The sequence below is a fragment of the Sander vitreus genome, chromosome 8, assembly GCF_031162955.1.
Source record: "Sander vitreus isolate 19-12246 chromosome 8, sanVit1, whole genome shotgun sequence".
In the NCBI taxonomy this organism is placed as follows: Eukaryota; Metazoa; Chordata; class Actinopteri; order Perciformes; family Percidae; genus Sander; species Sander vitreus.
This window is the reverse complement of record NC_135862.1, coordinates 30,084,135-30,110,672: the sequence shown is the minus strand read 5'-3', so window position 1 is coordinate 30,110,672 and position 26,538 is coordinate 30,084,135. Positions and strand designations below refer to the sequence as shown.

At 39.3% G+C, this 26,538-nt stretch overlaps 1 protein-coding gene across 1 annotated transcript; it reads right to left on the bottom strand.

Annotated features, from left to right (window-relative positions):
- Nucleotides 1–1,469: 1,469 nt before the first annotated feature.
- Nucleotides 1,470–25,662, bottom strand: calb2a (calbindin 2a). The gene is made up of 11 exons (XM_078256171.1): nucleotides 25,493–25,662; nucleotides 20,748–20,824; nucleotides 17,741–17,830; nucleotides 16,921–17,001; nucleotides 13,530–13,586; nucleotides 9,779–9,856; nucleotides 7,197–7,252; nucleotides 7,051–7,090; nucleotides 6,825–6,878; nucleotides 3,679–3,750; nucleotides 1,470–2,256 (listed from the first exon to the last, which is right to left on the bottom strand). The coding sequence occupies exons 1-11, from the start codon at nucleotides 25,584–25,586 to the stop codon at nucleotides 2,140–2,142; spliced, it is 816 nt and encodes a 271-aa protein (XP_078112297.1). The 5' UTR covers nucleotides 25,587–25,662; the 3' UTR covers nucleotides 1,470–2,139.
- Between the last annotated feature and the right edge of the window lie 876 nt (nucleotides 25,663–26,538).

The following is a 26,538-nucleotide window of genomic DNA, read 5'->3' as shown; positions in this document are numbered from 1 at the left end:
GCTGGAGTGCCGGTACCATTCAACCGGATGACTCTTTTTCTGTGGCCACATTCTGCTTTATGATGAATCATGCACAAGCCAAAGGAGCGTATGGGATAACATTTCACTGGAATTTTACCTCGTTTAATTTCATGTGACAAATAAAAATGGATTGATTGATTGAAGCTTAAGTGTTTAATCTTATAGACAATTAAACGTTTAAGCCTGATGCTCTTTAGTTAAATTCACCTACCAGGGACCAACTGAGTGGCAGGAGCTTAATGTAAATAATTTAGAACAGAAATTTTGTTAACTGGAACTTCAGGTCAGCTTTTCCTTTATGCAGCAGTTCAGGTTTGCTTCAGCAACTCAAAGGGAGGGGAGAATTGTTTCGCTATGCTGCCTCATTTCATTCACACGGTGGGGAAAACACCATCAATGCCTTGTAGTGCAGACTCAGCAATATAACTCAACTTGTTTCTTCACTTGTTTCGTCATTTTCATTATGCAACTGGGAGAAAGACATCAATGCTGCAAAAAAAGCTGTCTGAGTCAGTGCTTCAGCGAAACAGCCATTACTTCTATCATCTTCTCGATTCCAATGCACACTTAGCAATTCATTCACAACTGAATACAAGAGAAAGCATTAGAAGTTGTAGTTGCTGGTGTAAGTTACTCACTACAGACAACCAGCATCGACATTAGAGTCCAGTTTTTTGTGTTTTTCTACACTATAGATTTGAATATTACACCATCTTTCTCTTGTTGTGATTATATCCATCGTTAATCCTTTTTACGCTCTCGCTAGTGTATTAAAGACGAGGGAACAGTTTAAAGCTAGGAAGCCTTGATTAAATAATCAAGTTGATATGCAGAAGGTCAGCACAACAGAAAGATATCAGGAAAAGTAACTTTGAGAGAATGACACAGTATTGCATGGCTCTAAATCACATATGTCAAACTCAAAGCCCGCGGGCCAAATCCGGCCCCTGGCAGATTTAGATCCGGCCCTCATAACAATTTAGGTTCATAATAAATTTTGGCCCACCTAGTTTTTGTCGCTTTTTCTGCAGTTTTTGTCACTTTTATCGACTCTTTTGGCACTTTCTTTCAACGTTTTTGCAAATTTTGGCGACATTTTTCTTTGATGGCTAAGTTACTTTTTTGTGGCTTCATGTCAACCAAGCTGTAAGTGAGAAGAGTATATGAGACATGCAATAATACAGTCAAAGATGTTTGACTTTGTTGATTAAATAAAAAAATGTCAATAAAGTAAACATGTCTGGCCCTTGATGTGATTCTTATTTTCCAGTCTGGCCCTTAGTGAAACTGAGTTTGACACCACTGCTCTAAATATTCAGACTGTCAGACACAAGGAAGTCCAGGAGGTTATCCTTTCCATCAAGGCACAACCACCACTGGCAGTTAACGGAATCATGTTCATACAAATACATTCAATGTCAAAACTGATTTTATCTTAAGACATTTTATTAATATTTTCAATTGACAGTCTCAGCCAAAAACAAACATTGAAAACGAAAATCATATCATGGCAATGGAACAAGAGGGTTTCAGGACAAACGGAGGCGGGAAAATCAATATCAGTTCCATCACAGATTATAAATTAGATCAATTCAAACAGCTGTCTGCAGTTTTACTGTATATGACTATATACTGTATTGTATCTAATGCAACGTTGAAAGAGCTAGGAATGGAGAGGTCAATGAAGCCGGGGGCAGGGTTCGGAGGTTATCAACAGGTGAAAAGGGAATTTCTGTGGGAAAATTGGGCTTTCGGTCAGGAGTTGCAAGTCAGGCACGGCATGGATTGCAGGGACATTTATGGGGTCAGAAATGGCAAAGGACATGGGACAGAGTTGAGAAGGTGGGAAGCTACTGAAGATATTTCAGTCAGGTCATGGTTAGGGTTGAGAGGCCAGATGGCAGAAGAGTTAGGATTGAGGGAGGAAGAGCCATTGCGTGCTGACAGTGCACCTTTTCATTCTGATGTTGTAACTTGAGGGGGGTTGGGGGAAATGATAGGGGGGGTGTCTGGCACATGCACCTGGTCTATGTTGCCAGGCAGCTGGATGTGGGTGTGGTCTCAGGAGTGCAGGGCAGGCAGAGAAAATGAGGATACACAACAAGAGAGGAGGAAGAGTCACACAATTGGCTCCCTGCAGAGGACAATTTCCAGCTCGCCACGGTAGAGCTTCCCTCCATCAGACAGGGTCATGATGCTCTGCTTATAGCCCGTAAGGTTCTTCACGTCCACATCCTGAACAACAGAATGGGGGTTATGATATAGAGTCAGTAAAACTGAAGGGGCCAACTAGTGACAGTAATCAAGATAAAGATAATAATGCTTTATTAGAAACTAAATTTAACCAGTATTGTCCTGGGTGATCAGATTATTTGTTGCTAAAAGCTTTCTGTTACCGCACAACACAACACACGCAGTTTACACTGGTAACAGGGGGCATATTTGAAACTTTTGAAAATGAGTGCATGATTTCAGACAGAGGTAGACAAAAGAAGGCATTGCATTTTTAGCCCATCACTATTGATTTTGCCGTCCGTGGTGACAACTGTGGCGAGCAGATTTGATTTGCTTTAGCTAGCTTGCTATGCTGTTAGCTGGATGAAAAATTGCTCCACATTTCAGGCAGAAAGTCAGCCTTCTCCCCAGTTAATGATCCTTATAGATGTACTGTAGAATATGTGTTAAATAAGCAGCATTGTTATTGTAATGAAGTGTAGGACCACAATAAAAACAAGTTGACTTTATTGTGCTACAATTGCACTGAAGCCCTCTTTGGAAAGACTATGTTAGTTACCATGCTAAAAACACAGAACGAGGCTAGTTCCTTGTGTTTTGATTCCAAAGTCTTCAGTTTTCTGAGTGTTTTTGGAACTCCTTTTGCCTGCCTGCCTCCCTCAGGACTACCATTGTTTGTAAGCCGTTTAATAAATCTTCCATATCTTCCACTACCTCCTCGTCTCTGCATTTTTGAGTCCAAGTCTCACAAATCCTGACAGGTTCATAACTATTTATTTTACATGGACAATGTAATTCAATGATATATTAAAAAGCTTCTGGATGGCCTACAATCTTGTGGAGGACCTCGTAATTTCTCTGCTTCTAAACAACAAAAAAGTAAGTCTCTGCACTGTTTTGATCTGGAGATACTAAATATGACATAAGGTGAGGGACTTTGTAATAGCGTGTGACACAACATTTGAAATTCAAGATGCTGGACTTGAAATTTGTTCTTGAACAATTTGTCCTGTATTATTTTTCTGGCCTCACATCCTGACAACAAGACAGCGGTGATGTCACATCAACCTACAGAAGACACCTGCATCACATGCAGCTTGTCTAATGTTTACTACTTCTATTATTGTAAGTCTACCATACAGGCATAGCTTGTATTAAAGAGATATGTTTAAAATACAGCTTTTTGGGTGTATTTCTGTTTTGTTTATTTCTTTTTTGAAACACGGTAATATTAAACAGAATGCACAGTGTGTGAACAACTGAGAGGAGCTTAAATGATCAGAGAGAAATTGTATCAGTGCAAAAAGTCACAAGCCAGGTCTAAGCTCACAAAAGTGCATCGTGTTTACAGTATGCCACAGGGCCACAGAATGTACTTGTATACAAAATGCCTGTGAACCTTCACCAAAGCCCCCATCTCACCTTCTTGTTTGTCTGGTAAAGGTCTCGTAGCAGGGCATCCAACTCCTGCTCATCAATGTAGCCGTTCCCATCCTGAAAGAAGTTAACAGAAACACACCACAAATTTTATTTTCATCTCTAAACATTCAGAAAGGAATGGTCTTGAGGACAGGATCATTGGACTGATCTGTAGACAGCGAGCAGACTGCAAAACATAATTAAAGTGCAGCGATTTAAACTACAGCTCAACATTATGTAGCTGCACCTTGTTTTTCTAGTTTTCATCAAAGAATCCTGCATTCCTTCCTGTACAGTGTGCACCAGCTATATTTAGATTCTGAGCCTTTTTGAGCCCTGCTATGTTGCTCAACGTCATTCAATATTTTATGGCAGCCATCATAAATGCACCAGCCAAATGGCCATTAATGAATGATGATTTAAAAAAAGGCTTACCATTCACAACTATGTAAAGGGGGGTTAGCTGTAGAGTCAATATGGAGCCACTTTGCTAATTAATGAGGTATGTCTCACAGTAGTGTTTAGAGTTTGGGGCCAAAAAAATAAATCCAAATTGTTGGAAATGTTCCCTTGGCAAGTGGAACAAAACCATGTTCTGTTCATCTAGGCCCGGTCTCAAGATGACTTCAGAGCTCAGTGGCTTGCCAATCTTATTTTTTACTTTGGGAGATGCTCTTTGATGTCTACAAAGCTAGACTGAAGTTTCCCAGATCTTGGGAATAAAGTATGAATTCTATTTTATTTTCACTTTAAGGATGAAAGTCCCGTGCTCTACAGAGATATGGGAAAGCAGAGCAACATCAGGTATCAACTGGTCTGTCTAAGTTGCATGCCATCTTGCATGTCAGACATTTTCAAATCCTCGCACAGTTTGGGACTGTGGCACTGTGAGCCATGTTCACGTTCAGCTGACCGGCCACACTCTGCCCTTCTTACGATCGCTCAGCACAAGTGACAGCAGCTCACTGTGTTTCAGCTGCAGGTGCTGAGCTCATAACAAAATGATGAAACTAATTACATCCATAATGGTAGTGCTCCATTCGCAGAGATAGTCTACACGAATGGACCACAGCAGCTCATCTATAATTGAACATTCAACCCTGTCCCCTGCAAGTGAGCTCGAGCAAGTGCTTGTCTTTAGTCCAATCCTGAGACATGAACATGCAAGCAACTACCCAGCCACTGCATTGAAGGCCTGTCCTGTTAGGTAAGGCCTACACAGTGGCAAGAAATAAAGAGCTTAAAGGTTCATTATTCACCTTGGAAATACTAGTTTGACAAAAAGTTCTTAGAACATTAACTTTTCTAAAATTTGTCTGGAGCTTTCAACCATATAACATGGCCTTCTTTGGCAGATAAAAGTACAGTGTAGTAAAATGTGGTCCTTGTGCCAGTGATGTTATGTCTAGGTTTTGTAGCCATGGAACTATAGTGTCAGATTATTTTATTATTAGAGTCAAAAACAGAATATTCAAATGTCAATTATTAAGATTCTTTTCCTTATTATTAAGATGTTTACTGTTATTTTTCTCCTCTAATAGATCTTTAATTACAACCACCTGTCTCCATTCACATACCAAAAACAAACCTCTCCCCTTCCACTGGACACCCCAAATCGCCTCCTTCCAACGGACCAAAGACTGACGTTGTGTCCCAATTTAATAGCAAATATTCTACAATATTCATTAAGTAATTATGTTGACAGTGCTAAATGCAAGGTACAATTTTGTACAAATGGAAACTTTACAAATACAGATGATGTATGTTTTTTCACTAAAAAATCAAGCAATTGTAGTATCCATACTGGATTTTACTATAGTCAACTTGGTACTGTGAACACACTACATACTCAAAAGATGGTTGTATTATGCATATTTGCCACACACAATGACACGCAAATGTGTCATGAAGTGGCTACATCACTGGCACAAAAACAGTATTAGAGAGTAGATTCATTTTAAAATTTCAATTAAAATGTTGTATATCACTAACTAACAATAGCGCTATACAGAAGCATTTAGCACATAAGAACTGAGCTAACAACAGAGCTAACTGGAACACTGGTGCTATGCCACATCGAATTGAGTTGTTTATTTCCTCTAAGATTGAGTCAGCCTCATAGCTACCTAGATTACAGTATGGCTGGCCCCTCAGGCTGACAAAAACTCATAAGGTATCATAAACAAGAAAAATGATTTAACAGATGTGCAACCCTCGCCCTATAGTCTCTCCCCACCAATCCACTGCTAATGTGGAAAATATGGCCATTAACTGAACCACAGCTCAACAACCCTGAGCTCTTTACAAAGGTACGGGTGTGCCAAGCCTAACTCATTTCCATTTGCATTTCCCTAGGTAGTTAGGGAGCGCCCTCGACACAAAACAAGGAATTTACATTTATGATTTTAAAGGGAAACTCCAAAACAAACAGTGCTGAGTCATCCAGACAACTTGAGTATTTTTTCTAGCTGTGTAGCAATTTGTTCTTCTTTTACAGTATAAATATACATCCCTCAAGTCCTCTCACCATGTAGCATATTAACTTTTACAGTACAGTCTACAGACACAGACCTACCTGTCCCACCCATAGGTCCCACCCCTTTTTTAAGCTAGCATCTATTCCACTAGCCTCATCTCAATTAACTTTATATCCACTAACATAACTTATTATTTTAATCAAGGTAAAACATTGAACAATAGCTCCCATGATCCTTTAATAGTTCCCCCATGAATAAGACTCATGGGGGATGTAGTAAATAACATTTGTTAATGGTTTCTGATTATCGATGATGAAGAGTTCAAATGTAACAGCTCAGCGGCCAGCAGATCAGACCGTGGTTGTATCGGGCAGCTTCTAGGTATGAATGTGTAACTGTGTGACTGTGAGGTTGCCTCTCAGTGAACCTTCTCTCAATAAATAAAGGTTAATAAAAATTAAAAATAAAAACGTTAGCTCAGAATATATAGACAGGGTTTCCCAGGAGCACCCTAGTTTTCAGTATGGCAGATGAATAAAATGTCTGTGCCAAAATGCTAGTGGAAGAGAAGTTAACCCAAAAGTGGGGCCAGACTTCAGCTGTGTGTTTGGGAGTGTGTGGAAAGCAGACGACAACTATATTTATTGCCACCTTGAATAAAATGTCACCTACCTTGTCATAGAATGCAAAAATGGCATTGAACTGCTCAGTAGTCAACTTGACACCCTGTAAAAACAAGGGTGGACTTTGACTTATCAGACTACAAATTGCAGAAGTCACAGTAAGACAAAAGTCAACCAAGTATATTATAAATATTCAAACATAGTGGCTACATCATATTAAGTACTTCAGTGACATTAATTGTGTACAGTATAATAATGTAGCCATTTCTTTTTACCTGGAATTTGAGTAGGAAATTCTCCTGAACAGGGAGAAGCCTGTGGGAGATTGGCGGACCCAATAGTTAGATGGTGAATGAACATCAGCAGGCAATGTGTTTCAGCATTTATACAGTGAACAGAGGCAAGTAAAATTGCACATTACCTTGCCATCTCTGACAGGCCCAACTTCCCATCTCCATTCAGATCAAACATCCTGAGCTACAAAGTGGAAGCAGAACAGAGATAGGAAGAGACAGAAAGAGACCGTAAGGAAAGTTTTTTTATAGGTATATACTGTCAAGTTGGAGGCAAATATGGTCCCATAAATTATATTGACTGAGAAATAGAATGGACAGCCATTAAGTTTCCATCTTTGTTATACATCTTTTTTTTCATAGTTCTAGATGTTTAACAGAGGACCAGTAAAGGGACTGTCCATGAAAAAAGCTTCAATCATTTCAGCCAGTGCAGCTGATGGTGATTTTTACAGAATAATAACCCAAGAGTGCTTTTTTTTTTAGAAAGGGACTTAGGGGAAAAGTACAGCAGCATATTACTGCCACGCCAGAAAAAGAGAAACTGATCAGTATCACGGTATAATGTGAAAAGCTTATTGTTATTGTTATGTGTAATGTTTTTCATGTTATAACAAGATATTTTCAAGTTATTACAGCATACAAACTAAAACAAGAAAGGTTTATTGTACAATATGAAATGTTTCATGTTAAAACGTGATAACTTTTGTTATTACATAAAACGTTTTACGGTATAACGTGATAACTTATATTCTTATAACATTCCAAAACAACATACGCTGTATGTCCATTCTATTTAACGTTGTGAAATGGCCGCACGGTGGCTGTTTTAGACACATGACCGTAACACGTGACCGTAACACGTGACCACGCGAGACGTAGTTAGCGTTGTGAAAGGGAACTAGTTAAGTTTAGGTAACAAAAATACTTTGTTAGAGTTATACGGAAGAGGATTAGGGCCATGTGAAAAAGATTATTTGAGTTCTGAGTTTAAAATCAGAATTATGAGATTAAAGTCTTTCAAGTAAATGATGACTTAATCTCAGAATTCTGACTTTATTCTCAGAGTTTTGACTTTTTCTTAGAATTCTGACTATTTTTATAATAATATATAAACAAACGTTTATTGTTACAACCGGATAAGTTTGTATATCGTAATAACGTGAAGATATATTGTTATAACGTGAAAATACTTTGTTAAAAAGTAAAAATGTCTTGTTATAACAATGTTATAACGTGTTTCTTTTTATGGCATGGCAGCAATACGCTTCTGTAGGAAAGAATACAAAAGACTTTGCAAATTTAGATTTTCTTTTATATGACATTTCCCTTAAAGAAAAGGTGTTGGTTGGTGGTGGCACCTATGTTTGGTATGAAACAATTCATCTCAAATGTGGCCAATTTGTTGACACAGAATTTCCATTTTTAATGTCTTGTGAAAAGTATATATTAATTATTTGCAGATGTGTTGAGTGATATGCTACTCACAATATCCAACAGAAATAGACTGAGGTGCAGATTTAGTAAAAACATTTGTTTTGAATGTTTTACATTTTAACTGCCACATCTCCTACACAAAAATGCCTGTCTTAGCCACATGCCAAATAAAATGACTCATCATTTTACCTTTGCTGCAGGTTGTAATTTTCACTAGAGGATCCCTATTAGCATAGGACATTCCTAGCATAGTGTAAATACTAGCATGGTTTCACTGCTGGACCTGAATGATATTGGTGCCTATGTATTCATGATTATTTGTTATTATTTAGCAAATCGCTATCAAGTTGGTGCATTCCCTCGATAATAGCTTTTACCATCTGTGGCTTAAATGTGTAATAAAGGCATGAAGAAACAATATGAAACAATGACCAAGTGTATCTATAAGTGTGTTGCAGAAAACGGCTTCAGAAAATCAAGTCAGGTCAGTTCTGGGTCTTCCAGGAAGAAACAGATGTTAGCACATCTGTGCTGTAAACACACAACCTGCAGGAAATGATGGGTCAGGACCACTCAGCCGCACAGCACCGCTGCCACCGACACGACAGGCCCCTGAGGGCCTCAGGCCCGACGTACACTAGAAACATAACTGTCATAAAGACTGCATATGGCTGTGTTTCTCTAGGATTCATTGCTGTTTTTTGAGATTTTACTTTTTTTAGTCATTTCAAGTTATTTTTTCACTACTTTGAGAGATGCTGGTGCAAAATCAGTACTTCATTTGTGTTTTCTCCCTATTTATTTTTAATTTTTTTACCTCCTACCTACCTATGTTACTGGAAGCTTTTTCTGAGCTGAAGAAGGATCTTTTTTACTACACTGTGGTGAACAGTGTCTTCTTGCAGGAGAGAACACAACTTTTGAATCGCATAAAATCTGGTTGGTAAAACAAACTCTAAACTGACCATGTCACTTTAAGAAATCTGTGTATTTTTTGTAAAAATCAATATAAAATGAAAATCTTATGTTCGTGATACTGAGCATAAAGTTTAGCCAAACAGATAAGAGCTGAATATGTGACGAAGACACACATATGCAGTAATATTTTCATTAAATATCACAGACTGAAACATCGTCTTACAGTGAGTAAATATCTGTCTGCCAGTTATTAACATCAAACCCTAAGCTGAGTGTGTGTGTGTGTGTGTGTGTGTGTGTGTGTGTGTGTGTGTGTGTGTGTGTGTGTGTGTGTGTGTGTGTGTGTGTGTCTTACTATGGTCTGTGTGTACTCCTGGAGCTTCTGGTCATCGTAGTGTCTGTTAGCCTTCTTCAGCAGGTCTGACAAAAAGCCCTGAGGACAGAGACACGTGTGGATAAAAAAAAAAAGAAATGAGGAAGAACATGCAGAAGTATGGCATGTATAGGGTCCTCGGTTTTCACCATTGAAAAAAACCCACAGCAATGCAAAAGCTTTATTTAATCTACTTTCTTGCAAACATAAAACTTGATAAAGGAAGGTAGATAAAGGAAAGATAAAAGCAACAAGGACAGGAGAAGTGTAGGAACACAAAGATGGAAAGAGGGAAAGAAAGATAGACACAAACATAAATGAAATCAGTGGTATTTTATGAATTGGTCTTGTGTTTTGTATGTCGAACCCTAATCTGCAAAGTAAAGAGTAAATACAGCCATTAGGTACAGTCAGGGGCGGAGCGAGGGGGCGGCTGCTGGGGCTCCAGCCCCGAATGTTTTCTCAAAGCACCGAATCCTTAAGGGTTTTAAAATAACTTCAGCTTTGTGTCATTTCCCCTCAGTCTCTCTGACTGGACCAGCAAATCAATGGAGCAAAACTTCTATTACTGGGGAAATATCGCCATTCATTCTGTGAACTCTACTAAAAATGGGTTTCAAGATATTTTTCAGTTTATGCCCAATTCCTACCCTACCTATGTTATGTTACTTTAAATAGTAACATCAGGCAATTTTTGGCCTCTTTTGGGTGGCAGAAGTGAAAAGTAGTCATCCTCAACATTTGTTGTGTTCTGGTTTCAGAATGATGAAGACAGTTGGAGAGCAATTAGATACAAAACAGGATGTTGATTGTTATTCCTTGGCAACTATCATGTTTTTTTCCCCCAAATGATGTACAGATTTTTAGACATTCTATTGTCAAATGGCATGAGAAATAGTGCATATAGCTGCCAGTAAATGAAGTATGCCCCTGGACCCCCCCCCCCCCTTGGTTTGGGCTGAGCCCCGAAGGTTTACAAACATGTGGCTCTGCCCCTGGGTACAGTAAATGTAGTGCAGTCATTATTTCAATATATTTTCACATCACGTCTTCAGCACTTCAGTCAATATACTCAGATATTCCAGATATTCCACGTCTGCTCACAGTCATGAGGTAAGCATGGCCGTAGCCTGCTATGAGGTCACAGAGGTCCGGACCTCAGTAATTATTTATTTTTAAAAAAACACTGTATATCTGCATCTGAATGACGTGAAACCGTTTTCTTTAATGTACACTCTATGTTTGAAACTGACAGCTTTCTGTGCGGGGCCACAGGATGTGTTGGCCTACCTGAGCAGCGCGGGAGTGCCCCGGACCTCTTGCTTTTCATTTCGGCGCCCATGTTAACAGGTTAGAGCAGCCGCACATGAGTAGGTGAGCCCCGTGTGAGGCGCACAGTTCTCAGCACAAATAGACAGTGAAAATGATCTGATATTAACATCATACCAGCAACATTCATAACTGACACCTTTTACTATAGTTTCAATGTATATAGCCTATCCGTAGAATATATCACAGATATGAAACTATAAATATATATTTATATATTCTTTTATAAGTGAGCGCACACTTCTTAATCTTTTTCTATCACAAACAAATACATTTAAGAGCATTTTAATGTTGTAATTTGTCAATGTGGAGCCAGTTGTAGATGCTTTTTATACTACTGGGTAGGTTAATAGTATAGCCTACTGCATCCTATCATTCAAGCATATCATATGTTTTTTTTAATGTAAAAAGTAACCAATGTAATCAATGTAGTGGATTAAAAAGTACAATATTTCCTTCTGACATGTAGTGGAGTAGAAGAATGTAGTAGCACAAATGGAACTACTCAAGTAAAGTACAAGTACCACAAAACTGTACTTAAGTACAGTAGCTACTTGAGTAAATGTACTTAGTTACTTTCCACTACTGACAGGGAAAAATTGTGCAGCTTTAATACAAAGTATTTTTGCCAACAGGTCCCTCTGTATGTATTTAATGATAGATAATGAGTTTGTGTGTAGTGTATTGCTGAGGTTGTGTTCGTAGGTTACATTTTGGTATGAATTTTGCTCATACAATGCAGTAAATAAACTCCATTAAAAGAATTTTTTTTGGACCTCAGTCATTTCTAAACCCTGGCTACGGCCCGTGAGGTGAGACACATGTCTGCTGCCTGCTATCTCATCTGCATTTTCCCAAAGCTTTCCAAAAGCCACACCTGAGTAATTCATCTGCACCTAGTCAGCTGGAAGAAATGTGATCCCATATCAACCTAAGCAGCCTAATTTGTATGTGACACGTAATCACTGACCCAAGTAATGATTAACTCCCCAGTGTAGAGCACTTTCCTTTATAACATTTCCTAGAGGTGTTGAAGCGAATAACATTTGTGCGATCTGAAATTCTTTTTCATCTGAGTCCTCACTGGAAATAAACACGCGTGGTGGTCATTGGGGGATTTCCTGTGGAGCGGCAACTTAACTCTTCTTTCAAAGCTGCTGCCTGGCCTGTTGCGTGTGCTCAAGTACGTATCAAACATGTATAAAAAAAAGGTGAATTGCACTGAAACTTAGTGACAAACATTGAAATGTTGATTATCTGTGGACTACATCTTAAGCCATATTCAGCAAATCGGTTTCTTATCTTTGGTAAAGATTTTCTTTAAAATAAAAATGTCCAATTTTCAATTTTTAAATTTTTTTTAAGTGCCTTAAAGTGCCCATATTATGAAAAAAAAACTTTTTCTGGGATTTGGGGTGTTATGTTGTGTCTCTGGTGCTTCCACACACATACAAACTTGGAAGAAAAAAAAACCATCCATGCTGTTTTGAGTGAGATACGGTTTCTGAATGTATCCTGCCTTCAGTCTCCGGGGAGCTGGTCAAAATCGACAGGGCTATCTACGTCATTGGCCGAAACATTTGGTGTGTGCTAACCACTTTAACTAATACCACATCAGCTAGCTGTTTCTCCAACTTCGGTCAGTACAAGGCAGGATTAGCCGGGAGACTTCTTCTAAATATACTGCAATATAATGTAAGTTATATACAATTTCTTTTGTAGATTAAGGTGAACTTGTGTGTTTTGTAGTAGTGTTTTGTCATTGAGAACGAGGTGGCTAACTGCTCACAGCGTTAGCTTCTAGCTAGTAGTCCAGTATCATAACACAAAAAAAAAATTCTGTTATTCTTTCCTTTCTTTTTAATGGTGCACAACAACATAGAGGGGGTGATCAACAAAAACAAAAAATCCATATAGGTTAAGACATTTTGCGCTTTTCCACTCAAAATGATTCAATGATCAAAAAGGGCATGGGAAATACATCCAGGGAAAAACAAAAACAGAATAACATGACTATTACAGTGGTATACATATATGTAAATATATAAATAAAATATTATATAAAAAAAAGACTGGATGTATAGTATAAGTAGCTACTTAAGCGGCTGCTAGCTACTACTGTCTGATAATCACAGTTAAGGGTGGGTGCTCTGCTAGTGAGCATTTGAATGTGCATTTGAATGTGTGTGGGGGAAAAAAGAAAGAAAAAAGACATAACAAAATAAGAATAAGTATGACAAATTAAGCAGATGAATAAATAACAGGCATTTGTAAATTGATTGAATGGTCATGCTAGCATTTGGGATGCAAATGTAGATATATGATGAGAAATATCACATAAAAGCCATGACCATGAATGAGTTACAATATATTTTATCATTGAGAATCGTATATCACAACATACCTTCAATTCGTTTGCTTCAATGTAGCCACTGCGATCTGTGTCATATCGCCGCCATGCCTACAAGAAATGTAAAAAAAACAATGGAGATATTGGATTGAAAGCAGTTTTTCAGCACTGATGCACAAAGCACAAAGACACTTTTCTCTTCGTTCCTCCCCCAACATAAATCCTCTCTGATCGAACCCTCAGCTTGCTCCTTAACTGCGCCAAGAGTTTGATTTTTCTGGTGGAGAGAGCAGAAATCGTTCCAGAGGGGACAACCACAAAAGCCTGGATCATCCCTTTAATCACACAGTATTCAATACAATCCCACTCACCCGCATACAGAGCAGAGGGCAACCAGAGACAGAGAGAAATGAGGGAGGGAGAGAAAGTCATTTTAATGAATGTTTTAATCTAGCAGCTGTCCCTGTCCGAAGGAAGGGCTCCTTATCAAAGATGGATGGCATTCCCCCTTCTCCTTCTCCACCTCTTCCCCCTCTGCTCCTCCTCTGGGCACTGCAAAGAGGAGCTACAGTGGTGTTATCCATTATATATGACTCTGAAAATAGAAGGTTCTGCTTCCTCATTCTAACCCTTTAAAAAAACAGTGCCCTTCAACAAAGACAGATTAATACTCCTCTCTTGTTTTATGTTCTCAAACTCAGGCTCTCAGCTTCCCATCGACATTTCATTTACGTCCTTCTCTGTTCCTGCTTTCTCTTGTTGCCCTTTGCATCCATTTCTCTTCACACCTTCTCTTTCATTCATCCTCCTCCTGTCATTTCATTATTACTTTTCAACATGACACCGGAGACAAGGACATCCTCCTCCCCACATGTAATTGGTTGCTAATTGGCTCCATTCTTTCATTGCAGCCGATCTAACATGAAATCTGACATTTTCTTATCTTCTAAATGTGTTTTGTGGAATAAAGGATTTCCTTTTTACGAGCGCCTTTCAACACACATCTTGCTCTGCTGAAGGCGTTTTGTTACTTCTACAATCCTTAATTATTCAAAATTCACTGCAGCACTATGTTTGTTAATACTGTACTTTGAACTTTTCATATATAAGTGGTTTCTTAAACACACAACTTGACTGTTAGTCAGTAACAGAACAGACTTCTTATTTTCTGTGAGGTTTTGCTATCAACTAGTCACATACGATTGACTTGTGTGTAGCTAATGTCTGATTGCTCGTTAGCTAAATTGATTTAGCTCAGCTAACTGTCACTGTTTTGCAGTGTTGGGGGTAACGTGGTACAAAGTAACGCATTACTGTAATCAGATTACATTTGTGTGTAACACAGTACTGTAACGCATTACTGTTGATAACTCTGTAATCAGGACAGTGGAATCGCCATCTTTCCAAAACATACTGGGCATGTAGTGGCTTCGAATGACGACCAAAACGCTTTTACTTCGAACATTTTACTGTTCAATATGCTACCACCTCCAAATGTGGTTTGAAACCGATTAGCAAAAATTGCATTTCATGTGTTTTTTTGATGTCCAGACTTTTTAAAATCAATGTGGATTTGCCAAAAAATGTATTTGGGCTGGCAGTCTGAACAAGGCCTGAGACGCCCAGAGCAACTGCTTGACCGCAGCACTATAAGAGGAGATAGTATGAAGAGCGACAGTGGTAGGGAGTATTATAAAGGGTAAATAGAAAAATTCCGTGGAAGAAGGAGGGTTGGGGTGGTGGTAGTCGCGCATTGCCACACCTTCCTCCACAGCGTTGTGGTGGAGGGTATGGCTATTTCAAACAGCATTCCAGGATAGGAGAAAAACATGCACTGGTTTATTGTCATTTCTTTAAACCAATCACAATCATCTTGGGCAGTGCTATGAGCCGGACGGAGCCCTGGTGCCGCTGCAAAATAACGGGAAGGAATTTTGGTCGTGCAACAGAAAACTCAGATTGAACAGATAGTCTAGCTAGCTGTCTGGATTTACCCTGCAGAGATCTGAGGAGCAGTTAAACATATTCCTTATAAATCCACCGGAGTGTAGAATGCCAACACAAAGAAAACGGAAGGTGACGGACATCCGGCCGAAATGAGGGACATCAGGCGAAATTTCCGACGGCACCGGAGCAATCCCGGAAATGAAACGATCATCGATATAGACTAGGGTGGTGGTGGATGGGTCAAACACAGGACGTTCACCCAGGAGACTTGTGGTCGTGTCCAAAGTGACTTTTTTGAAATTACGTAGGCTACGTAATTTCATTTTCTAAAGAACATTCTTAACTAAAGCCATGGACTAATGTATGTTAACCCAAACAATGATCTTTTACTAAACCTTACCAAGTAACACGTTTTGTTGCCTAAACCTCACCAAATAACAAACAAAACAAACATACCCTCCTTGACAGAGGTAACAAAGTAACCCGTTCAAGAAAGCCTTATTTTAAAGAAGGTAACTGCATTCAGAATACCACCAATTTAAACTGTAACAGTTCTCATATTTTGTATTTTAAATACGTAATTCTATTACTTGTATTCCGTTACTCCCCAACCCTGATCATGATTGATGTTGACGCATTGAGTTTTGGGAGTTGTGAATATCAGCTCCACTGCAAAGCTCTGTGAACTACAGTTACCCATAACAGTCAGTAGCTCCTCTGCATGCACCAGCAGAGACATTCCCATGAATCTTTGGAGAACCATTTACAGCCTAAGTCATTAAGTCATTAACACTGTCCAGTTACTGTACATAAAACACTAAAGCGAACACTTCACATTAAATTGGCTTTTTCCTCTTTTAAGCCAATCTGTGTTTTGCAGCTGGTACAACAAGATCAGGAGGGTTTTCTGTATCACAATAACCAAAATGGTGAATGAAATTGGCCATTTCAAACTATTCACACCCCCTTTTTACTTTACTGAAGGGATTTACATCGCTGTCTTTTTCAAGATTTGTGCTTGCTCACTTGTCACATATTTGCCTTTATTTGTGCTCAGCCAATTCTACAGTATTTTTACTGCTATACTATATTTCTACTATGTTCCTGATGGTCGTTTGATTTGTAATTCAACTGCTATATCTTAACAGCAGAAATGGGCAACCATGTGCACTGGAGGCAGAGGGTGTGCGGTTTTCATTCCAGACTACTCCAGTTTATTTCACTAATTAGTACAACTTTGACCATACACAGGGAATTACTTCATGAAATTAGCTGGTAGGCAGGAATGAGAATATGCAGGCTGTCTCTCCTCCATGGATGACTGACTCTGGTCTATATTGTACGGTTGGTTGCAGTGTGTCCAGTGTGTTTTTCTTAGTGAAAAACAAGAATGCAAAGAACGGATCAAATGACGATGAGTGTGGCAAGGGAGGACAGCAGCTCTGCATTAAAAAAAATATACTGGCCCATCCTAGTACACTCAGAAACACACGCTTACCGCCATAAACTCAGCACTGGAGCTGACAAACTCTCGGAAGCAGAGCAGAAAGTTCTCTTCAGTTGGGAGAATCTGGGCCAGCTAGAGAGAGAAATGACAGTAAAAAGGAAGTGGTGAGAACACAAGATGGCGGAATTGATATGCTGGGAGAGAAGAAGAAATGGAGACTGGGGAGCTTTTGGTCTGCAAAGCTTCAAATGAGCAACTTGTACATAAATAATAGAGAGCCGCGACCTCAGAAGCCGGGCTATGCCTGAATTAGATTTTTATTTATTTATTTCACAAACAAACCATTTCACTTATTCTCTCATGTTGCTTGAAGTTTTTAGTTCAGACAAAACCTTTGCACCTGATTTTCACTCTGAACCCCTCTCTAACAACTTATTGGTATTGCAGAAGCCCTCCATCTCGCATCTCTTTCAAATCATGCTCCCAAAATGGTAAAATCGAGGGAAAGCAATATCCCAAACTGACGCTCAACTGAGACCATCAAAAAGACTGTATTTATGTAATCGATTGGAGTATTGACCAAGCCTCTGAAGCCTCTCATTTCTACTGTATTCCTCTGGCCCTGAATTATCTTAGCTTTTTCTTTTTGCATTTTTTTGTCACCCACCATAGAAAGCAGACAGAAAGCTGTTTTCCCCTGTTTCTAGTCTTTATGCTAAGCTAAGATAGCCAGCTGCTGGATATGACTATATGAGTGGTGTCAATCTTCTCATCTAATTCTCGGCAAAAAAGCGAATAAGCATATTTCCCAACATGTCAATATTCTATTGCTTATAAAAAACATAATACAAGAAGCACCTCGAGGCCTTACCTCTGACATCTCAATTCGTCCATCTTTGTTCTTGTCAAACTTCTGCATGAACTCCTTCATCTTTTCTCTGAATGTGGGGTTTGAAGGGTCCTAGAAAACATGGTAACACTTTACAATAAGGGCCACAACATTTGAGTAGTTACCAGGGAACAAATGAGGAACGATTGAGAAACTAACTGTTAGTGAACCATTAGTTAATGAGTAACTCCTAATCTAATTTTATACAGTAGTTATTGATGATGAGTTAATTGAGAAAAGAGTGAGGAGCGAATCAGGAATGACTTGATAATTGATGAATTCGTAATAGGTAATTCCTTGATCTAACTATAAATCTAGGATCCTCTGTGTGTGTGTGTGTGTGTGTGTGTGTGTGTGTGTGTGTGTGTGTGTGTGTGTGTGTGTGTGTGTGTGTGTGTTTTGTCTTTCAAATATCTCGAGAACGGTTCATACAATCTACTTTACACTTGGCTTCCTGGGTACCCAGTGAACTTGACATTTGGAATTTGGAGCAGTTTGGACAGTGTTGGATATTAGCAAAATCTAAATGAAACTAAACAACCACACAATAAAGGTTATGGAAGGAAAAAAACACTGGCATAACGCTGGCTTCACTTCTTCCACATGGCTACCCTTTACAATAAAAACAAAGCTTAAATTCACTCAGAGCATTTTGCAAAAAGGAAACTCAATAAAAGGGAATTTTTTGCAGACACTATATCGTATTAACCAAAAGCCAGACACTATATCTTATTAAGTTGCTGTGCTGTAAATTCAGCACTTCTAAGCAGAAGATAACGTCATCTTGGAGCTGGCCAAGCAAAGGGATGGGAGAGAAACGTGCTCTAGTTCATTGGCATTTCTTTAAAACAATCACAATCGTCTTGGGCAGCGCTAGGCGCTGTACAGAGCAACAGCTCTCTGCAAAATAGCCTCGGGAAGGAACGTGTACGTTCAAAGGTTGTTTTAGTCGTGCAACAGAAACCTCAGCTTGGACAGATAGTCTAGCTAGCTGTCTGGATTTACCCTGCAGAGATCTGAGAAAAGGTTAACCATAGTCCTCATAAATCGGCCGCAGTTTAAAATGTCAACACAAAGAAAGCCCAAGGTAACGGACATCGGGCCTAAATGAGTGAAATCTGGCGGAATTGTGGATATAGACTAATCACGAGTTAACTATGGACAATCATGCTATTAATTGCGAATAAATATTTTAATCAATTTTCAGCCCTATTACCGCCGGAAACAGTTGTCTGCTTAGTTCGCGTGTCTGTCTGTATGTAGCAGGACAGGTGTGAAGTGAGGATGATGTTGTCAGAAGGCAGCTGTGTTTTTCATCAGATAATGATAAGATATATCAGACAAAATGTTATGTAAAGTCAGTGGTGTTTGTGAGACTAGATTAACTGAAATGTTCAATATAATAATATAATGATTTGGGGGCCCCAGGCGAACAGCGTCTTGCTTTCTCTAACTAGGGATGTTTGTATTGGCAGTAGTAAAACTATTAAAGTGAAAAGAGAGGCATTATATCAGCCCAAAGTATTTACATTTATCTTACGTCTGTTCAAGGTGGAGCTTTCAACTTTAATATAATGTTGGATAGTTTCATGAATAGTAACGCATCATATTTTAATTGTGATATTTTGAGATTAAAATCTGAATCTCCAACGTAACCAGTAACATTTATCTGTCAGGTACATGTAGCAGTACAATGTTTTCCTCTGAAGTAAAAGTACACAGTAAGTCCGGACTCAAAACGTTTTTCTATTGTCTCGGACTTGTCTTGGACTCTTTGATATTTGGACTCAGACTTGTACCGGACTCGTCATTGGATTCGCCAAATATTCTAGTTCGTCTTGACCAAACCATTGATGAAGTGTGCTTGTTCAGAAAACAGGTATTGATTTAATTCATAATCCATCAAGAACAGGCATCGAGATTGGTCGCCTGGTATACGCCTGTCTGCGTCATATACCTTAATTATCAGGTATCAATCATTTTCAATTTGGCCACAGACACAGCACTGCACTCTGGATTATACAGGACAAGTAATAAATTCAAGAATGGGAACATGTCAGTTTTTTTTTTGTGACATGTGTGTTGTTACATTTTCCATTGGCAGTCCAGAATGTTCTTGTTACACCAGAATAAAAAGACTCAACATATAAAATATAAAGTTGCACTTTAGCTTTATGCTATGTGTTTAAATTAAATTGTTATACTTAAAGTAAATAATATGGCCTAATTGGATCCTTTCTTTCTTGGTCTTGACTGTCTCTCATTTGGACTCAGTCTTGACTTGGACTCAAACCATTTTGGACTCCGTCTCGACTAGTTCTGGTCTTGGACTTGTCTTGGACTCAACAAAGGTGGACTTAACTACAGTCCTGTGTTAAAGTAATAAGGGACAACCTAGTAACAGTATTCACAATCATGATCTACTACAGTATAAAGTCATCCATTATAAATTATTAGGGAATAACAATTCATCAATTATCAAGTTGTTCCTTATTCATTTCTCAATCATTTCTCAATTAACTAATCATTAACTAATCAAAAACTAATCATTAGCTACTGTATAAGATTTGATAAGGAGTTAGGCTACTCATTAACTAATGGTTTACTAGCAGTTAGTTCCTCATCCGTTCCTCTTTTGTTCCTTGGTAGCTACTCAAATTTTGTTCTCAATACAAGTTTAACCTGTGTGGTCAATTTCGATTTTAAATCTTTAAAACTTTGTGGTGCGTTCATGTACATCTCGGTACACTAATGGTGCTTTCAATTACACTTTACATTACACAAAACTCAAACTGCTGTTGTAAAGTACCCTTTTGCCATCTAGCTCTTATTGTGACATTGCCGTCACTGCTGAAAAGAAAATGTTAAAATCATATTAAATCGTGACCTTAAATTCGAAAGTCAAATCGAATCGTGGATTTGAAGAATCGTGACACCCCTATGTGTTCAGTATGTGTATCTGTGTTTAATCTCTAGTCCTTGAACTCACCACCCCTGCTCCTCTCCGGGCCATCTCCAGCTCCCTGAAGAAGTTCTCCAGCTCCTTCCCCTCAATGTAGCCATTTCCTGGGAGACAGACAGACCATAAACCTATGTCATTGCAACATACCACAAAGGGCTTATTTCAGTATTGCTGACATGCAAAAAACCCATCAGCGCTGATGTGGTGATAGTGTCATGGTGTCAAACAGATCCCAGCATGGCTCAGTTTTGCCACAGTATTGATTCAAACATGAGCTTTTTACCAGTAACGTTTTTCCTTCCCCTCTGGCTCAACAGAGTAGACTATTGACTGATACGATGCAAACTGATCACTCCTCAAATACTGTGTTCACAGGGTTGTACGCAAGGAGAAGCTCTGTACTGCATGGCAAATAGTTTTTCTAGGATTTTAAAGGTGATGAGCCTCAGGCAGCTTCTTTTATTACATGGAAATCAATTCTGCCTTCAGCAGGGAGTTTGGCAAATGGGACAAATCAATATGGATAACAGTGTACTGTGACAATTTTATGCCTGAATTTGTTTTTTTAAGATCATCTAGATTTGTGAAAGTGATGATATTTTGTCGTGAGGAACTTAACTGAAATTTTTCAATGTCTTAACCTTGTTTTACTGAAAGCCTGTCAATCATTTGACAGACTGAGTGACACTTTTGTCAAACGGTGCTTGTCCTAAGATGATGTCCATTATATTATTTTTGGATTCTGTGGTGACAAATGTAACTTGGGAACAGCTAATTTTTGGATTTTTTTCTTCTTACCTTATTTCACTTACTCCTGGTGCTCTATTGCCCTGACAGTACCTATTCAGAGGACAAATGAGTATACCCGCTTCACCCAGGTATTCTGTGAAACCGTGCCAATATTCTATCAACAAGCATGCTGAATGGCTGGACAGATGGCTCCAAACGATGTGACTAGCTGCTTCAATAAAACCCTGGAAGGCAGGGCTGCCTCATTAAACACTAACAAAGATTATTATGCCATCCACTTCCCCTCCTCTCCCTCTAACTCGCCGTCTTTTTCTGTCATCTTCTATCTAACTCCCTCTCCCTATCCAACCAACATCTTAGCATCTTGTTCTATGCATGGACATTCCTGTGTGTGTGTGTGTGTGTGTGTGTGTGTGTGTGTGTGTGTGTGTGTGTGTGTGTGTGTGTGTGTGTGTGTGTGTGTGCGTGTGTGTGTGTGTGTGCGCGTGTGTGTGTGTGTGTGTGTGCACGCGTGTGTGTGTGTGTGTGTGTGGATGCATATGTTCCTTAGTGATGTTATCAAAACTCATGAATACAAGCTCCGCTGTTACAGTAAGTGGGACAGTAAAATGCCTTGCTGCTATCGAGCCTCCCTCCTGTGGGTCTTATTGACATTTAGGACTCTGGAGAGAAATGGCCTGCTTGATAATTAAACAGAGTAAGATGTGATTAACTGCAAAGCAAATACCATGACAATAAAAATAGATTTCGGATTAGATTATGCCGGAGCGCTGTCATACTTTCAATAACATACACCCCAATATATTTGTGCATAAGGGAGCATCTGTTTGTACTATGCTTCAGATGTAGGATAAGTAGTTTCTGTTCCAATCAGCCTCTAAGCCACAACAATATGTTTAGGGTACCATATGGTTATTCTATGAAATGTTATATGTGCTGCAGCCTAATTACAGTGTGTCCATGTTGCAGTAAACTGTCCCAAATCCATCAAATGAACCCTCTCTCCCTAGTTACACTGAATGTCAATGAAGCCATATTAGTGTGAAGATGTAAAAAAATAAATAATAATAATCACTGCCAGCAGATACGTTTTATGGCTGACTTCAACTCACTTCCACATCATTCAATTTAAATGTCAAACAACTAGTTGTATATGTCGTAATGAGAGTGCTCCTACCAACCTACTTTCATATACTTAAGTCTCCCTGCACAAGCGCTTAAAACATGCACCAACCAGCAAGATAAAAGGTTTACAAAACCACTTTTGGCCCAAATGCACACTCTTTTGGATACTGCGTCATTATAGTCCCAGGAGATGCTGGCAAAGACGCTTCACTCCTCTGGTTCTGATTCTAAAATTCAACTGCAACAGAGGAAAACTCTCAAAGTGGGCACTACGTGCATATTTAAAGCCTATATAAAGTCTATTTGCCTTTCAAAGGCTGCCCATGCCTATTCAAATAGTTTGTGTTGAGATAACAGGGTCATTCAGGAAGTGGATTTTGCTTAATATTCCAAATTTCCATATCCAGGTTAATAAAAAAATAATTGACAGCAAGTGGTCTATAATTAGCAAAAGAAAAACTGCAGTTGTTTCCCTTTTCAGCTTTGAAGTGATTGAATTGAGAAAGGCCTGACAGAAACAGCAGAGAAAGATGAGAGGGACACAGAGCGCAGGAGCTGCGAGAGACGCAATCCAGATGAGATGTGATCCTGGGCCAACAGGGGAATATGTGGTTTCATCATCTCTAGATGCATTGCCTCCTGTGTATTTTTATCTGCATCTTAAGAGATGTTTACTCAATCTGAGCAAACAAATTAGCTCTCCTTTTTTTCTGCCAAGCCAGAAGACACTCCAAGTAATGAGAGCAGGAATCAAACACTGTAGCCAAATCGGTTGATGCACACTGTTTGTATTTGATTTGCAAAGTGGCTCATTGCAAAGCACAATATGTAAAGTACCTCAGCATAAGGACTTAAACACAGTTATGACAACTTTGTCTGCACATGGTTCATGTTGAGGAGCTCAGCTGCTGAGCACCTCCACCCCAACTCCCCATTCTGCCCTGATTTCCCTGTGGAATTAATATCAGTGTGTGCAGGCAACAAAACACATTACAATAACGATTGACTTCCCAGGAGTATGTGTGTAAAACAAAGAGGTGCAACACACTCACCTTGTTTGCAGGTGTATTATTATTATTTATTTATTTTTTACATCAGAGTGATCACTTATATGTCCTAGTCTGACTCTCAAGGGTTTAAAGAAAAAACAAAAATTGTCTCCTTTTTTAGGTTGACTAATGTGGACTTTTGAGTGTATCCAATGCTTCTCAAATGGGTTTCATCGGCACTTTTATCAGTTGACAAAGTGTCCTTAATCCACAGAAAAGGATTTCCATAATTAGACCTTATAAGAGGCTTCCATATCTATGGAAGCCACAGCAGTGACATGCCTGATGAATTTGTTGAAGAAAAAAAAAAAAAGGAAACCTGTCCCATGTCATACTGCTATGCACACAGAGATATTTGCAGAGTGAGAGAGACAGACTGAGCTGACAAATCTGTACGGAGATAAACAGGACGGATGAAAAGACACTGATCGAGATTGAGAACAGAATGTGGGCGAGGAGGAGGAGGAGGAGGGGGTCGCTGAATAAATTAGTACATGGGACGATTTCATGTTGACAGATAGCCTTATCACATCAGTATCACATGAGTCCATTTTATACCCAGGACACTTCCACTGCGTAACACGCCTGAGACACTGCTCATGATGATTGGAAACCGATATCAATACCAAGAGAGCATCAGGCAGAGCCAGTTTTTATCTGTTTTTTTTTTTAACCTTTATTTATTAAGTCGATTGAAAAACATTTCTCATTCGAAAACGACGACCTGTCACATTATATATACACAGTTCCACATTCATATCTGGAAGCTGCCCAGTACAACCACAGTCTGACCTGCTGGCCAATGAGCAGCTCCACTGGAGCGGTTGGGGTTAAGGGCCTTTGCTCAAGGGCACCTCAATGGTGGTAATGAGGGTGGGACAAGCAGTCGCTCGCTTCTTTAACCTTTAGGCCACCACTGCCCCAGTTACTTATCCAAACTGCCAATGATTAGGTTAAAGACTCTGTAATTAAATGATGCATTGATTGAAATATAGCACGATCATTGCTTGTTTAAATCAAATGCTTCATTGTTGGAAAATGACACTAAATTGACAGAGGAATAACGGCTGCATCAACTTAAACTTCGACTTATTCAGCGTTTATGGCTCATTGAATATGTGATATATAGTCTTTAAGTAATTATATGAATTATTTTAGAACGCTTTTTTATGAGAAATAATGCATCTGCCTAGGTGCATTTCAATCGAAAATTAAATTAAATAAACTCATACCACGTGGTGCCGGGAGGGGTTTATCACATCAGAAATTCATTCGAAAAACGTCGAACTTTTATTATTTATTTTTATTTTTATTTCAGGTTTATTTAACAGAACTTTTATAAGGGTTGCAGTGATCTTCTATATCCAAAATATCAGCTCCGATATCAGCTCCTTAGCATGAAAACGTCTCTTTTGGATACTTTATCTCCTAGCACACATGGGACTTATCCGATGACAAAGAATATTATCACTACAACAACATAGTTCCTATAATAATAGTTCTTATAATAGAATATTCCTAAAATAGCAGAGCAAAATTGAGATTACAGAACCCTATATTACATTATGTATTTTTCCATCCTAATATTCCTAATTACTCGCTTTAACATCCCAGAACGACACACTTTTGTGTATTAATGTGGTATTAATGTCTGTTATTCTAAGCTTGACAACGGTTTTACTCTATTGTAGGAGGATACATTTCAATTTTTTTTTTCATGCATCCTGTATAATTAGGCTATTATTGTCGGTCCTTCAATCGGCTGCATATGTTTCATTCAATCATCTTACTTCACATTTTGAGTTTGGAATAACTTTTAGGAAGGTAAAAAAAAAAAAAGTGTCCTACCGTCAGCGTCGAAATGTTTCCAAATGTCGAGGAACTGGGACGCGGTGACCTCGGCCAGGTGCAGGTGAGGAGGCTGCTGTGCTTTGTTTGCCATGATGCTTTCGACGGATGCTGCTGCAGGTCAGACGCCAGAAAAATCCGCTACTAACTTTTCTGTGTCTCTTGTTCAAACACACCCCACACTGTGGCCCCTGCGCGCCGCCCGCCGCTTTTTAACGCCGGCGCAGGAGCGGCAGCACCGCGGCACTGCCGCTGGGGGCGCATTGCCGCCGACCACAACCATCTGAGTCAACCTCTCTCTCTCTCTCTCTCTCTCTCTCTCTCTCTCTTTCTGTGTGTGCATGTGTGTGTGTGTGTGTGTGTGTGTGTGTGTGTGTGTGTGTGTGTGTGTGTGTGTGTGTGTGTGTGTGAGAGAGTGTGTGTGTGTGTGTGTGTGCGCACGTGCTTTCAAGCTTGATCTGGTGGTGTGATAGCACTGCAGTGGACAGACTGATGTGTGTGTAGCCTCTGTGTGAGGGAAAGATGGGAAAGATGCAGATAGTGAGCAGTTTTTTGTTGCATCATCATGCTTTACAGTAGATTGTGTGTGTGTGTGTGTGTGTGTGTGTGTGTGTGTGTGTGTGCGTGCGCGTGCGTGTGCGTGTGCGTGTGCGTGTGTGTGTGTGTGTGTGTGTGTGTGTGTGCGTGCGTGAATAATCACATCTATGCATGCACGTGAAATGCATGTGTGTGAGCAGTCCAAGTGTGTTCCTTCCTACATCTGTGTGTGTATCTAAGCGTGCAGCTCCCCGAGCCTGTCTGCCAGTGTATGAGGCTTCACAGACTTAATTAGAGCTCACACACTAATCACATTTCCCACACTGCCTCCAGTCAGCAGTGATTAGCCCACATAATGAATGTAAATTCTGGAAAAAAAAAGGTAAAAAGAACTTTTTCATTAATGGCCAGTCTGCTGTGCAAAGGGGCAGGCTACTCCACAGATCCTATTAAGAGAATGAGGATGAAAAAAAAAGGTACTCATATATATTTCTTCAACTCATTTACTG

Bases quoted from the DNA above. Each gene is read 5' to 3' on its own strand.
- calb2a (XM_078256171.1), bottom strand. From the start codon at position 25,586: ATGGCAAACAAAGCACAGCAGCCTCCTCACCTGCACCTGGCCGAGGTC. The intron at 13,587-16,920 runs GTAAGCGTGTGT...CATTTCTTGTAG, and splicing joins CCAGTGCTGAGTTTATGGCG to GCATGGCGGCGATATGACAC. The intron at 3,751-6,824 runs GTAGGTGACATT...AACTTCTTTCAG, and splicing joins TTTTTGCATTCTATGACAAG to GATGGGAACGGCTACATTGA.